The sequence below is a fragment of the Mercenaria mercenaria genome, chromosome 9, assembly GCF_021730395.1.
Source record: "Mercenaria mercenaria strain notata chromosome 9, MADL_Memer_1, whole genome shotgun sequence".
NCBI lineage: Eukaryota > Metazoa > Mollusca > Bivalvia > Venerida > Veneridae > Mercenaria > Mercenaria mercenaria.
Genome location: NC_069369.1, coordinates 7146520 through 7161015, shown reverse-complemented (window position 1 = coordinate 7161015; position 14496 = coordinate 7146520). Strand labels below are relative to the sequence as shown.

Genomic DNA, 14496 nt, shown 5'->3' with positions numbered 1-14496 from the left:
ACTTACCAAACAAAAGTTTATTTAGTTTTTTAGAACTAAAAAACGCATCCGAACGCTTCGCAAGGAAGAGAAAACTGAGAAATCCAACGTGGGGAGGAAGTGATTCACCGGTGCGTGGATAAAAACAATCACTTCCGGGTAGGGCTAAAAGCGCGGGTCCGGTACACGGAAAGAGAAATCCAGACTGTAAGCGGAATAATTTTGCGTTCCTACTAAAGTCGCGCAATACTGGTGCATATTTCTCGATACAAAGCTAATAATCTATAAAATTAATATGAATATTATAAATTTGTTGCAAAGCCTGAATGAAATTGACAATACTTATCGACTTAAAAAAACAATGCAACGATACGCATTAAAATAATGTTACGCACACGATAGGAAATTCATACGTCAAATATGGAAAAATTGTGACGTTTCCAATTCCATTATAAATTAACTAAAAATAAAAGCGACTACATGTATCATGTGAGAAGCTGGTATTTCAGTAACTGCTAGCACTTTACACATGTGTGCACTGTGATTTTGTTTGTAAGCTGGTATATAATATAACTTTATAAGAAGTGCTATAACTCTATAAATTACTTACAATGACACCCTGCTGTATTCATTTTTATAACTTTTTTGATACAAGGCTTTTGAATGGTATTGTTGTTCTCCGACAGAACTCTTTTATTTTAGAACTTAATCTCAGTTATGTGCTTTGTCAGAAATTCTTTAGATAATACAGTAGTTACTGCGTGCCAATTGGTATTAAGTGTGCATTCAAAGTTATCGTCTTTCGGGGTCAAAATGTTCATTTAGAACTGTTGCCCTTGGCCTATCCATGTATCAGCCTGTGGCATCAGTTTCTGTAAAGTCGCCCGCTTACTCTTGCTAAAATGGTTTGACTGTTTCCCAAATATCCATGAAATAATTGTATTTCTTTTAATTGCGATGTGAAGCATAAGCAAATATGTCTACTTTTTGTAGGTATGTGGTATTTGGTTGTTTGCGTGAAGTTTATACTATACTGATTTATTCTTTGAATCTTAACTGAAGCCAGCTTTTTATCTGGAAGTCTGAGCGGATCAATGTTATTTGTCAAATGGTCATATCTCTATGTTACAATCTTTTTTGGGTCAATAGTATGATGGATTCCGTCACGTTTTAACACGACTACAAGGACTAATGTTATTAACGATTTTTATACGCCCCATTTATATGGAAGGGAAGTATTATGTGATGGCGCATGCGGCTGTGCTATGTCCGGAGCATAACCGTATAACCAGGTATCGACTTTAAACTAGACATATATGTAGATGGCGATGAGACGATGTGCAGAGCGCTTGAAGCAGCTCTGCATAGCTTATTAACCATTCAAGGTATTGACTTCAAACTTGGGATGTGGTCGTATTAAAACGATGTGCAGAGTGCATGACGTGCATGAACTAGGGTGGTCAAAGGTCAAGGTCAAATCTGCCCATCATATTTCGTGTCAAGAGCATAACTTGAAAATATTAAAGGTATGGACTTGAAACTTGGAATATTATAAGGCAGGTGGTGATGAGACAATGTGCAGACTGCAACAATCTACATTACAACCCCACATTTACCCTTCCACTCTCCCCTTACCCCGAAAAAATCATTTAGTTGTTTTTTTTTTTGCCTTTTAGTATCCTGTCACATTTAGTTGTTTTTTTTGCCTCTCACCACCACCGCATACACAAACCCTGCTCCCCCACCTCCCACTCCCACACAACTCTCATCAAGAAACTTTTAAATTTTGCTTCCGTCCTCTGATATAACCCTTCGGGCGTATATATACTCGCTTGGCGGAGCTCTTGTTAAGAATAGCACTGTAACAGTGTTTTAACGATGGAGTTAGAATCTAAAAAAGACAAACATGTTATTTTGCAATTCAGATTATGATGAAGTTGAAGCTGAAGATGTGGACATTCCTCTAAGAGAGTATCAAAAGGAGCTTGCAAAGGAAGGGGAAGAAGGGGAAAATGTTATTGTAATGGCGCCTACCAACACAGGGAAGACCAGAGTAGCTTGCAGAATTATGCAGGTCAGTTGTCAATAAAGATAGATTTGCCTTGACATGAACAGCTAAAGTTGCTTAGTCATATGATGTTGTGTCAATCTGACTAAAGTACTTGATCTTCTAAACGAAGATCTGAGAATGACCCATTCACATTCGCCTTCTGTATATTTTGGATTTCCGATATTGCTATTTTTATTTTCGCAAACCTATTTTTATTTGAACCAATTAATCAGACGACTTGTTTCAACAAGCATTTGGCTGAACCATTAAAATAGGAAGGGTCGTCAGAACGAGGCTATCAATAGCACGTCTTCAGATCCAATGTGCGTAGCGTTAATTGGAGATTTACTTTTGTCAGGTTGATGTTGTGTCATCTTTCCCAATGTCAACAAAAATAGACAATCATTAAAATAAACTTTACACTCTATGTTGAAAGAAGTATCAGTAACTCAATAAGTTAAATCCTTTTTATTTTGTAAAGATCAATGCATTGACTTTTAAGCTTTTACAATGAAATATTAAGTATTCGTCTGAGTTCGATATTTTATTCCAAGAGTAGAGAGATGCTTTGTTTGTCTGATTCATAAATGTTGACATATAATTTAGGGTTTTCATTAAAGTGGATACATCGCATCTCTTTGGATAAACGTAATTTAAAACAAGTGGTCAGATGTAGTGTTTTCGTTACGAGCCTTTTACCTTATAGACGGATATCTCTGTTAGAAATGTGTTGATACATGGCTGGTGAATTAATGTAAAATGGTCTTATAGGGTTAGTCAATAAGTCTGGCATACCATTTTGGTACACATAATAAAGTCATGATCAACTTTTTTACTGTTAAATTTTAAACAAAATCTTCAGGCAACCATTCAATTATCATTTGAGCTATTGTAAAACAAAGTCAGGTTTATTTCTATTCATTGATTTACGTGTAACCTGTTTTCCTATTTACTGTGCTAGGGCAGGTAAAAGTACGTGTGTGACACTGCTTCTGTATTTGCAACTCAAACATATATGTGGGTCATTCTCGCATTACCAGTGGTGACGGATGTTCCCGGTAGTTTACGAGAGAGCCACGTACAGCTAAAGATATTTTACATTCAGATGGGTTGCAAATAATATTAACATGAAAATAAGGAAATGATTAATTTGATATTTAATATCCGCTTATATTTTACCTACTCATAACAATTAAATACGTTAAGCTTTCAAATGTGTGACTAAGGAGTGTTGCATATAAACACAAAACTTCTGTACAGTCCTTGACATGTATTTTCCTGTACCAAAGGTCCATTTACGCCGCCAGAGACAATCTGGAAAGACTGGAAAAGTTATATTTCTGGTAGATAATGACGAATTAGCATTCCATCAAGGAAAAGTTTGTGCAGAACTGTTACCTGCTTATAGAACGAAGGTGGTCAGTGGTAGTATTCTAAGAAGCAAGAAACAATTTCTATGGGACTTTCTAGACAGGTAAATAGTAGCACATGGTAAATAATGCTATAATTACAGTGTCATATTTTATCATAATGCAAACTTATTTGGGTTCCAAAGGATCTTCTGTAGCTTTACTATCAAACAGCAGAAGTATTGTGCCGTGTGGCGGCCATAAGTCGCCCCGTACTTAGACTCAGTGTTGTTATATTTATTTGACCTTTATGATCGTCGAGTCTAGTTATGTATATGTGTATGATTGATTTCCCCTTTTAATAGCCGGTTCTAACGACATGGGTGATATTGCATATTGCATTTCCTCTGATGGACAAACTGTATGTGCTATTATTTTCCTCTGTTGCGTTCCATGCTTCCAAAAGATTCTTCTGTAGATTTTATTTAAGAAATAATATATAGAAAAACCGTGATTTAACGTTATTAATACACGGAAAGAGGTTATACGTCCACTGAATAATTTCACGAGGGCGTAGCCCGAGTGAATTATTTTGACGTCGTATAACCGATTTTGAGTGTATTAATTTAGTTAAAACACGATTTTGCTATTCTTATATGCCTTTAATCTAAAACAGTAGATAAAATATGGTAGCGCTCTTTCTTGTCGCAACAAAAACATTGACGCCGTCGCACGTTAACGTGGTCATTTTAGCGTAAGCGTGTTTTAACAGAATTAAGCATATTAGAATACATAGCATTTACTTTAAACGATTTTAAAACGTTTTTGTACCAAAAAGCATTGTTTGTATTGTCAATATTATTTTGTCTACATTCTGTTTATCTAAAAATGATTTTTGTTACACAGGAGAGATATTTTGGTGGTTACAGCTGATGTTTTACCGGATGCAATATATTTGAAAAAAGTTGACAGCATAGCCAAGTTTTCTATGATAGTTTTCGATGAATGTCACCTCACAATTGACTTCCATCCATTCAATGAGACCTTGAGCCTATATATGGATCTAAAGTTGAGAAAACATGTGGATGCTGAGCAACTACCGCAGGTGAGTTTTATGCAGCGTGGAAGAATATCTTATTATTATGACCATATTGCATATTGTTGCATATCTTTAAACTTATGCTATAAACTTTTCCCCAATGAATCTGCAAAATATCTAAGTTTTTAGCGTCCCGTTTTATTCATACATCACCACATACCATATGGCTGTTTGCCTGGGAATGGCTATATAATGGGAATATATAACATTCTTCTACTTTACCTATGAATTTGTGACTGGGCAAAGGTTACAATTACAGATTATTGGGTTGACAGGATTTCTTTGGTTTGGAGACGAAACAAACAACGATGCTGCTATGCACTATATGAAGATATTTCTAGCACATCTGGACGCTAAATATTTGTGCACTGTGAGAAAAAACAAAGAGGAACTGAAACAATATAGAAACTATCAAACAGAAGGTAACTTAATTTAATATTCTGTTTATATAAGGTTCATTTTGAAATTGTAATGTATTAAGCTATAAAGGCTTTTATGTTGCATATTAGGATCTTATGTGTTGTAATAAATACTTGTTAGGGAAAGTCTGCTGTTTTACATAATGTAATAGTGTCAGTGAAAGAAAGGAATACACAAAATGGCTATTGTAACAGATAAATTTGACATCTATTGTAACAGATAAATTTGACATCGATTGAGAATTTCACAACAGCATTACAGCAATGGCAACTCTGTATTTCTAAAGTTTAACCACAGGTGTTTGAATCTCTATCAATGAAATAAATGTGCAGGTTAGATCTCTTGAAGAGATCGTAGATCTCTGAAAGAGATCCTGTACTATTTCATAGTATATTAGGTGGGTGGGATATGATAATACATATATCTATTGATAGAGCTTCAAGCGCCTGTGGTTTAACACAGTCCAAGTCATTTATCACTAAGAAACAACTGGCATCAACAATAAACATTTTTTGCTACATTTCAATGTTTACGATCACTGTTAAAATCTTCATACGCATCTGTCAAGGTCGTCTGGTCCGGAGTACTTTTTTAATCCTTCCGCCTGCAGAAAACAGACAAAACAACCATTAAAGACATCAGAAATGACACAAAATTTACACATTGTCAGTAAATAGTAAATACATTTGAAATATAACCAGTCAAAATAGGGATGGCTTCAAAATGGAAACCACAATTTTACTACTTCCTAGGATACAACGACCCGGAAGAACTTCAATACCGGGGTGACACCAAATACTTTTTAGTCATTATCTTTCATTTTACAGAAATAGTTGTTTCCAAAAAGAAGTCAAATGATAGATACAGAGGAGCACTCCTTGGTATAATGGATACTATAGACAATTACATGATTACACATCCAAGTAAGTTTATCCACATCTTTTATGGAATGAAATAATGGTCTCCATTTTATCCGTGCTTGATAAGTAAGTATCTGAAGCTTTTTTTGTAACGTTACTGTTGATTCCGTGAGTTCTTGTCTACCAATTTCAAAACCATTATACGATTAGCACTTAAAACATTACCTTGACAATTTATCAGAAAGTACAACTGTCAAATGACAAACAAAAGGGAATCATAATAGTGGCGGCAGAAAACAATTACACAAAATAGCTGCAGATAATAGGAGAAGACTTTGCTTTGTTCATGTAGCAGTATCATTCAAATTATCACAATTTAGATAAAATTAAAGGAGCAAAATAGCAAAATGTTTTTTTATTTTATTGTCAAGGCATAAAAACCATTCAAGGACGTGATGAGTTTATCAAGACTTTATGTCGTGTACCTGCCTGCCGAGGCACCGAACAATTCATAGGGTGGCTTAGTGATTTTAAAGAGGGTTTAGGAAAGTTGCGATCAGATAATATACGCCGGATGATGAACCCCTGTCGAATACATTTAGAGGTTAATTACCTTTTTCAGAGTTATTTTATCCTATTTTTAAAGATTTTCGTTTCGTATGAAGAGTTTTAAGCATTTTCACACGTATGTAGAAATTTACTTGCTATGAACTATGTAAATAAGGCATGTGAGGTTTGACGTTCGTAAATACATTTTATGTTGATTTATACTTAAGTATATACTTCCTCATGCAATACCCTTTTATGTTACATAAACATAAATTTATAATTCAGGCATACAATAAAGCTTTACTTATTCATGCTGATGCGAGAATAAAAGATGCCGAAGAAATCCTTGAAGAGTTTATGGGTATAGAAAAAGTGAACGTTCCAGGAAATGATACAGACGTTTATTTGCTGGAATTGTACAAAGGTGTTTTAATACAATCAATACAAACACGTTTTGTTCATTTGTCTTACCATCTAAAGTATGCAAATAAAGATAAATGTTTCTTTTACTTATTACATGATTAAGTTTAAGATTGCTTATTTTCTTAGATATTTCATGTGATTTTTCTCATTGATATTATGTTTACGCTTTGAACTAATAACATTGTCAGTATTTTAGTAGCTGGCCTGGTAGTCTAATGATAACACGCTTTACTGTCAATCCAGAGGTCCGGGATTCGAGTCCCGATCCAGGCGCTAGAAATGTATGAGAACTTTCGAGTGTCGCCCACCTAACTAAGAGATCAGTACTGGTTCTTCCAGGATAGATGGCTTTACATGTATCGATCCTACACAGTGGATACGTCAAAGAATTAGACTGTCTATTTGCAAATGGCTAGGGACAGTAAGCCAGATATGCCTGTATCGAAAAAAAAAAGAGTTCACTCTAACTGTTCTTTGGGCTTTCTCTCGCTCTGTCCCTCTGGTCATATCTCTCTGTGTCTGTGCTGGTAGAAGACGACTTTTGGGTCCTGAATGGTGTATGTAAAGTGCCTATGAAGGTGTTTGTTATGAAAAGGGTGCTGTATAAATCTGGTATAATATAAGATATTTTATTGGATATTCTTGCTGTTCATACCGCCATAACCAACACACCTCATGGCGTTCTTGGAATAAATTACCATTTACAAGTAAAATGTCTTATAATTTTTATAATTTTGCCCTTTAGATCTAAAGAGGATTAACTTTACTGATGAGCCGGAAAACCCTAAGCTACTGAAGATGGAGGAAATTGTAATGCGTATCTTTAACCACAACGAGGAGGCTCGTGGGATAATCTTTGTAAAGACCCGAGAACTGGCACAGGCATTAGTTAATTGGATGAGAGAAACTGAACCGTTAAATACATTAAATGCTTCGGAATTTGTTTGTCAGACAGCAGCAAAAGCAAAAGGAGGTTGGTATGCTATGTCACTTATTTGAAAAGTTGAATGATAATAAACGTAAACGTAATTCAAAAACGGTCTTGATAACGTATCCGCTGGCTTTTATATTCATATCTGCTAGAATTATTAGATTTATTCGTTTCCTTTTCATGATTATTTCAAATATTTTACCAAACAGGTATGACAAAATGTGGCCAGAAAGACGTTTTGGATTATTTCAAAGGCGGGCGTCACAAAATAATCATCTTAACATCAATAGCAGAAGAAGGGTTAGACATTACAAAATGCAATTTCATCATTCGGTATGAACATGTCACAAATGAAATTGTACGGCTGCAATCAAGAGGTAAATATCAGTTTTGTTTTATAATAATAATTAATGGTCTTACTGGAAAATCTGTTTATTTATCACAGAATTATAGGTGAATTGCAGTCTTTCCGAAGGAACCTCTTTAAGTTTTATGATTTCCATGTGATTTTATCTCGTAGATACATTTATATTCCAACATCAGTGCTGCTTTACACTGAATATTTTAGCTGGATAAAGTTCTTGTATTTTACATTTTACTGGGCTTAAATAATGCCTCGATAGCTTAGAGATGAGCGTCCACTTTGAGTGTCGGAGGTCGTGTGTTCGTTCCGCTTCCAAAGACTGGCAAAAAGTACAAGTAGCTCCATAGCTTGGCACTCAAATCAGTTTTCTAATACCCTCGTGGTAGTGAATATCCCCAGGAATGAGGTGTCGTTAGGGATTAATCTAACCTGTTTACCTTCTTTAAGGATGTAATATACCTTGTTACCAGGATAGATTCAAATTCATTGAACCGTAGCAGTTTATTGTATTTCATGTAATTATGTCTCCCACCACACAGTGGTGTTGGAGACATATTGATTTTCTCCTGTCTGTCTGCCTGTGTGTCTGTCTGTCTGTGTGTGTATGTATGTCTGTCACAAAGCTTGTCCGCACTCTAAGTCGAACATTTCTCATCCGATCTTCACCAAACTGAAAAATATCTTTCTCGTTTAACGTAGCTTCAAAACATTTTATTCTAAAGTAAGTAATATGTTTGAATTTTACATTTAGATATATAGGTCTCGGGGTTCGTTTCCATAGTAACATAAATTCAGTTCAAGATATCACTATTGTTTACTGAAATATGAACATTTTGGTGTATAATTTTAGTATATAAGTACCAAATAATAAATGGAAACGGAAAAATAGGTATTACAAATAAAACTGCCCAACATTTTTTAAAATGGCCGTAATCAGTAACCTTGCACCCAACTATATCCCCAGTAACATCAGCTCCCATCATCCATTTTATTACATTCTGCACGAGATTTCAATATAAGTACATACAAGCCCCGAAATATTGATCATTGCTGAACGTGAAAGACTCATAAAAATTAATTTGACAAATAATGACTGTTTAAAAAAAGTTCAAATAAAAAAATGCTCAGAATTACGAACTTTCAAGATAAAAACCAATTAATTTTGCACGGTAACTGACACGTAACGTCATGGCGTTGATGACGTCATTTTAACGCTACATTGTTTTGTAGCATTGTTGTGGTAATTTGTTTATGATAGCAGCATTATCAAACTATTAAGCATCAGATCGGAGACACATAAATGCACCTTTTAGAAGAAAGAATATACCAACAATGATTTGTTGTAAACGTTGTCGTAAATCCTCACGTTAGCTTCCGGTTGGGTATGTGCACATACAAAAGTTAAAATAAATGTAAAAAAAAAATTAGTATAAACTAAATATGAAGGGGACTCCTTGGTCGAATGCTTAATGTCGCTATCTTCGAATAATTTGGTCCTAAACCATATTGGCTTAAAGTAGAGTTCTTCATGTGAGAAAGCCATCAAGCTGGTGTTTCTACCCACTGAAACAGTGCCTGGAGGGGCACCTTGGGTTTTCCTCCACCATCAGAAAGCTGAAAAAGTCGCCGTATGAGCTAAATTGTTTCGGCGTGACTCTGAACGCAAAAATAGATACGAATCAGCTTAGTATGTATTAGGTTCCTTTATGTCTTGAAAATGGTCATGCTTTATATTTAAAAGGTCGCGCAAGGCAGCAAGACAGCAGATATTATGTTTTGACAGAAGAAGGTTCCTGGATTGTTGAAATAGAAGAAAAGAAAGCATTGCTAGAAAATGTTATGAATATCATATTACCAGAACTACAGGTTTACATTGAAGATCATCCGAACCTTTGGGAAAGAGAGCTGCGAGAAATGCAAGAGGAACAAAAACTCCAAGAAGAACTTCAACAAAAGCAGTATCAAGCTAATATGACTAACGCTGAACGAGAATTCCGATGTCTGAACTGCAATCATTTTATTTGCTTTTTATCTGACATACGTAAAATTCAAGGCGCTCATCATGTGGTTGTTGATGAAGGAGTTTCAGAGAGGCTGATTTCATTCCGCAATCCGCATCCAAGGTTTATTGATGAGGAACTGAAATTCAATGGTGCTATATTTTGTGGAAACCCTTACTGCCAAAGAGAACTAGGTGGCCTATGTGAGTACAAACATGCTGAATTTCCACTGTTAAAAATAAAGAATTTTAGAGTTGTCAGTAGAAACGATGAAGGCAATACTTTCAAGCAGTGGAAGAAGACAAATTTTGAGGTCGAGCCGTTCACGCTGGAAGATCTTCGACATGTTGCTGAACGGCGAAGAAGGGACATATAGATAATGAAAAAAGTTAATACGAAATGTAACAGTGTTGTGTTTCGACTTTCCTAAAACCTGAATCTGTCTTCAAGGCATGTCATGACTTGACTTCACCTTCTAAACATTTAATTACACAGATCAAGATACGACTATAAAATTTTATGATTCAATTATGATAACATGTGTGATTACTCGTCTTGAGTGTTAAATGATTATACATACATGTTGCGATGATCTTGTAAAGCTATGTTACATTTACATAGGAATAGGGTGTTTGTAGCCAGGATGTTTACCGTAGTAATGGCTGTGTCCATTTAATTTGCAAATCATATTAAGGTCTACTTAGGACAGTGCATTTTATGCCGAAATTAAGATCGTTAACTGCATCAACATTTTACAAAAAGCGTTCGTTCACATTTAAATATTGGGAAAGTTGTTTTTTAAGTTAAGACATTGTTTTCAGTGTTTATATCATTTACTATAGATTTCGCATTGTTAAAGGTTCGAGTCAGTCCATGGTTTTGCGAATGTATTAGGTCTAAAATATATTAATGTTTATTTTCCTGTTTTTTGCTAGAAAGCGTTTTTGAAACAATTGAATTGAAGTTTGGAAGTGGAATTATTGCGCGCAAAGTTTTTTGAGTCTATATCTGTTTATGTCAGCGCAGTTGGCTCGGTAAGGTGAATGCAGATCTACTGATAGAAGGGTCGAGAGTGGGATCCCCGGCCGAGGTGTATGTTCTTCGTGATGATTGATATACATGTGGAGAACAGGAACACGGGTTAGGTTAACTGCCAACCGTTACATGACTGAAATACTGTTGAAAAACGGCTCTAAACCCAAAACAAACCAACAAACGAAATTTATTTATGTTCTGCTCTAAGTGCTAATCTTGTTCATTATCTAGCATATCTTTGTTTTAAGTAAAAACACATTACTGTTTTCCATCAAAGTAGATGTTTCCGCTTAATTAAACCACGCTTTGTGAGTCTGATTGTGTCATGAATATATGGTTTTATATTTTCTGTGATCATATTTTTGAGTCAGCTTTTTACCAAACTTAAGTTATCACAATAAGCGTTGGCAATATAATGCACATTACTCTGAACTAATACTTGAAAAAAGACGTTGTACTACAATGCCATAGGTTAACTGCCTTATATGTAGATTAGGTTGCATGTTTGTAGATTTAAACCAAGCACATTTCGCGGGCTTAGCGCAAAACGGTTGTAACTCCTTAATTTCAAGTTACAACCGTTTTGCGCTAAGCCCGCGATTTTACTAAATTAGTATGTTTTAATTGGTGAATTTCAGTAAAAAGACAAAGTGAAATAACCAATCATATATGGGTTTTTTTTCTACATTCTTTTCAATTGTTCTAGAAACTGTATATATGGTTACATTCTATTATTTATTCTAATAAATTAACTGTTGTTTTGTATTTCATGTATAAAAAAATAGTTGAATTGATGTCCAAGCTCATTGATGTGACCTAAGGAATCATCGCTTATAAATGTCTAATAAATTAACAAGAGCTCGTCGAACACGAAATGCCCCCCTTGATGCATTTTTGCACAAGGAACAGAAATTATATGCTCAATGTAAACAAAAGTTCTACCATTCTGGTTTAATCTGACCTTGACCTTTAACCTATTAACCTAGTAAGAGATCACAGAGTGATCTTGGCGCCATCCACTGAGCCATTTTTGAATGTTCCAAATTTCAATACTAGCTCAAGGTCAAAATCAATGTCAAATTTCATTTCGGTACAAAACAATGTGTATGTGGTCCAAATTTGAAAGCTGTGGCTTGAGAAATGTGAAAGCAGGTCACTAGATCAATTTCAAGGTCAAAGTTCGTTTCGGTAGACAGAACTATGCATGTGCTTCAAATTTGAAGGCTGTAGCTTGAGAAATGTGAAAGTAGGTAATAGGTAAAAATCAATGTCAAATTTCAATTCAGAACACAAAAATATACATGCGGTCCAAATTTGAAGCCTGTAGCTTCAGAAATGTGAAAGTAGGCCACTAGGTCAATCTCAAGATCAAAGTTCATTTCGGTACACAAAACTATGCATGTGGTTCAAATTTGAAGGCTGTAGCTTGAAAAATGTGAAAGTAGGTCACTAGGTCAAAATCAAGGTCAAATTTTATTTCGGAACACAGAACTATGCAAGTGGTCCAAATTTGAAGCCTGTACCTTCAGAAATGTGAAAGTAGGTCACTAGGTCAATCTCAAGATCAGAGTTCATTTCAGTACCCAAAATTATGCTTGTGGTTCAAATTAGAAGGCTGTAGCTTGAAAAATGTGAAAGTAGGTCCCTAGGTCAAAATCAAGGTCAAATTTTATTTCGGAACAAAAAACTATGCATGTGGTCCAGATTTGAAGCCTGTACCTTCAAAAATGTGAAAGTAGGTCACTAGGTCAATAACAAGGTCAAAGCTTTTTTCGGTACACAAACCTATGCATGTGGTCCAAATCTGAAGGCTGTAGCTACAGAAATGTGAAAGTAGGTCACTAGGTCAAGATCAAGGTCAACTCATGTCAAGGTTCATCTTGCCAAAACTATATGTGGTCCAAATTTGAATGATGTAAGTTATGGACATGAAGGTTCTAAGTTTTTCCCTATATTATATAAGTCTATGTAAACCATGTGACCCCCAGGGCGGAGCCATATTTGACCCTAGGGGAATAATTTGAACAATCTTAGTAGAGGACCACTAGATGATGTCATATACAAAATATCAAAGCCCTAGGCCCTGTGGTTTTGGACAAGAGGTTTTTCTAAGTTTTTTTCCTATATAAGTCTATACAAACCATGTGACCCCCGGGGTGGGGCCATATTTGACCCCAGGGAAATAATCTGAACAACCTTTGTAGAGGACCAGTAGATTTTGCTACATACCAAATATCAAGCCCCTAGGCCCTATGGTTTTGGACAAGAAGATCAGAAACCGTTTTAACTGTTCCTGGCCAATGTGACCTTGACCTTTGACCTAATGACCTCAAAATCAATAGGGGTCATCTGCTGGTAATGGCCAACCTAACTATCAATTTTCTTGACACTAGGCCCAAGCGTTCTAGAGTAATTGCCTGGAAACCATTTTACTGTTCCTAGTCACTGTGACCTTGACCTTTGACATACTGACCTCAAAATCAATAGGGGTCATCTGCTGGTCATGACCAACCTTCCTATCAACTTTCGTGACCTTAGGCCTAAGCGTTCTTGAGTTATCATCCGGAAACCGTTTTACTGTCCAGGGTCACTGTGACCTTGACCTTTAACATACTGACCTCAAAATCAATAGGGGTCATCTGCTGGTCATTATCAACCTCCCTATCAACTTTCATGATCCCGGAAACTGTTTTACTATTCAGGGTCACTGTGACCTTGACCTTTGATATACAGACCTCAAAATCAATAAGGGTCATCTGCTGGTGATGACCAACCTCCCTATCAACTTTCATGATACTAGGCCCAAGCGTTCTTGAGTTATCATCCGGAAACGGATTGGTCTACATTCCGACCAACCGACAGACCGACCGACTGACATCTGCAAAACAATATACCCCTCCTTAGAAGGGGGGCATAATAAAGGCTGCAAGCAAATGACTAGTATTAATCAAAGAGCTATAAAATATTTTATACTTCTTTGTATTAATACACTAGGATAAAGAAACGTTGTACAAAAGCATTTCAAACATATTATAGTTTGATATTCTTTTAGATTACAAGTGAATGTGTAACATTATAGCTCCCCGTCCAGCTTTTAGTCAAGATTTTCTTCAGTTGAGATATCAGGGATGAACTTTTATTTCAGTCTGAAATATAGACAGTTTGTGACCTGCTTCCAGTGAATTTATTTTGACACAATTCCAAAATAGTTTACAACTATTTCATGATTTTAGATCGATTTATACACTTCACGTGTGAAACGAATGATGGTATTAATCGTTGTGCTGGCAGGTTAATATGATTTCGTATGCTACATGCAGGATATAATGTATTTTACTTTGTTACATCAGGTGTTCACTTGATGAAACATATTTTGATAAGAAAACAGCCAAAAATCCTCCATGTAGCTGATACGAATTGGCAGGGAGTTCGTCCAG

The 14496-nt window shown here is 35.6% G+C and overlaps 1 protein-coding gene across 2 annotated transcripts in view; it reads left to right on the top strand.

Annotated features, from left to right (window-relative positions):
* The window catches only part of LOC128559392 (antiviral innate immune response receptor RIG-I-like), a 36601-nt gene extending 24777 nt beyond the window's left edge, over positions 1-11824 (top strand). Inside the window, exons 7-16 of one of the 2 annotated variants that reach the window (XM_053550774.1) lie at positions 1905-2053; positions 3319-3503; positions 4285-4483; positions 4737-4899; positions 5725-5820; positions 6189-6361; positions 6592-6730; positions 7475-7702; positions 7870-8037; positions 9766-11824. In XM_053550774.1, coding sequence (XP_053406749.1) covers positions 1905-2053; positions 3319-3503; positions 4285-4483; positions 4737-4899; positions 5725-5820; positions 6189-6361; positions 6592-6730; positions 7475-7702; positions 7870-8037; positions 9766-10400 — 2135 coding nt within the window. In that variant the 3' untranslated portion in view covers positions 10401-11824. The remainder of the gene's footprint in view (positions 1-1904; positions 2054-3318; positions 3504-4284; positions 4484-4736; positions 4900-5724; positions 5821-6188; positions 6362-6591; positions 6731-7474; positions 7703-7869; positions 8038-9765) is intronic. The other variant, XM_053550775.1, reaches the window with a different exon arrangement.
* Positions 11825-14496: the final 2672 nt, after the last annotated feature.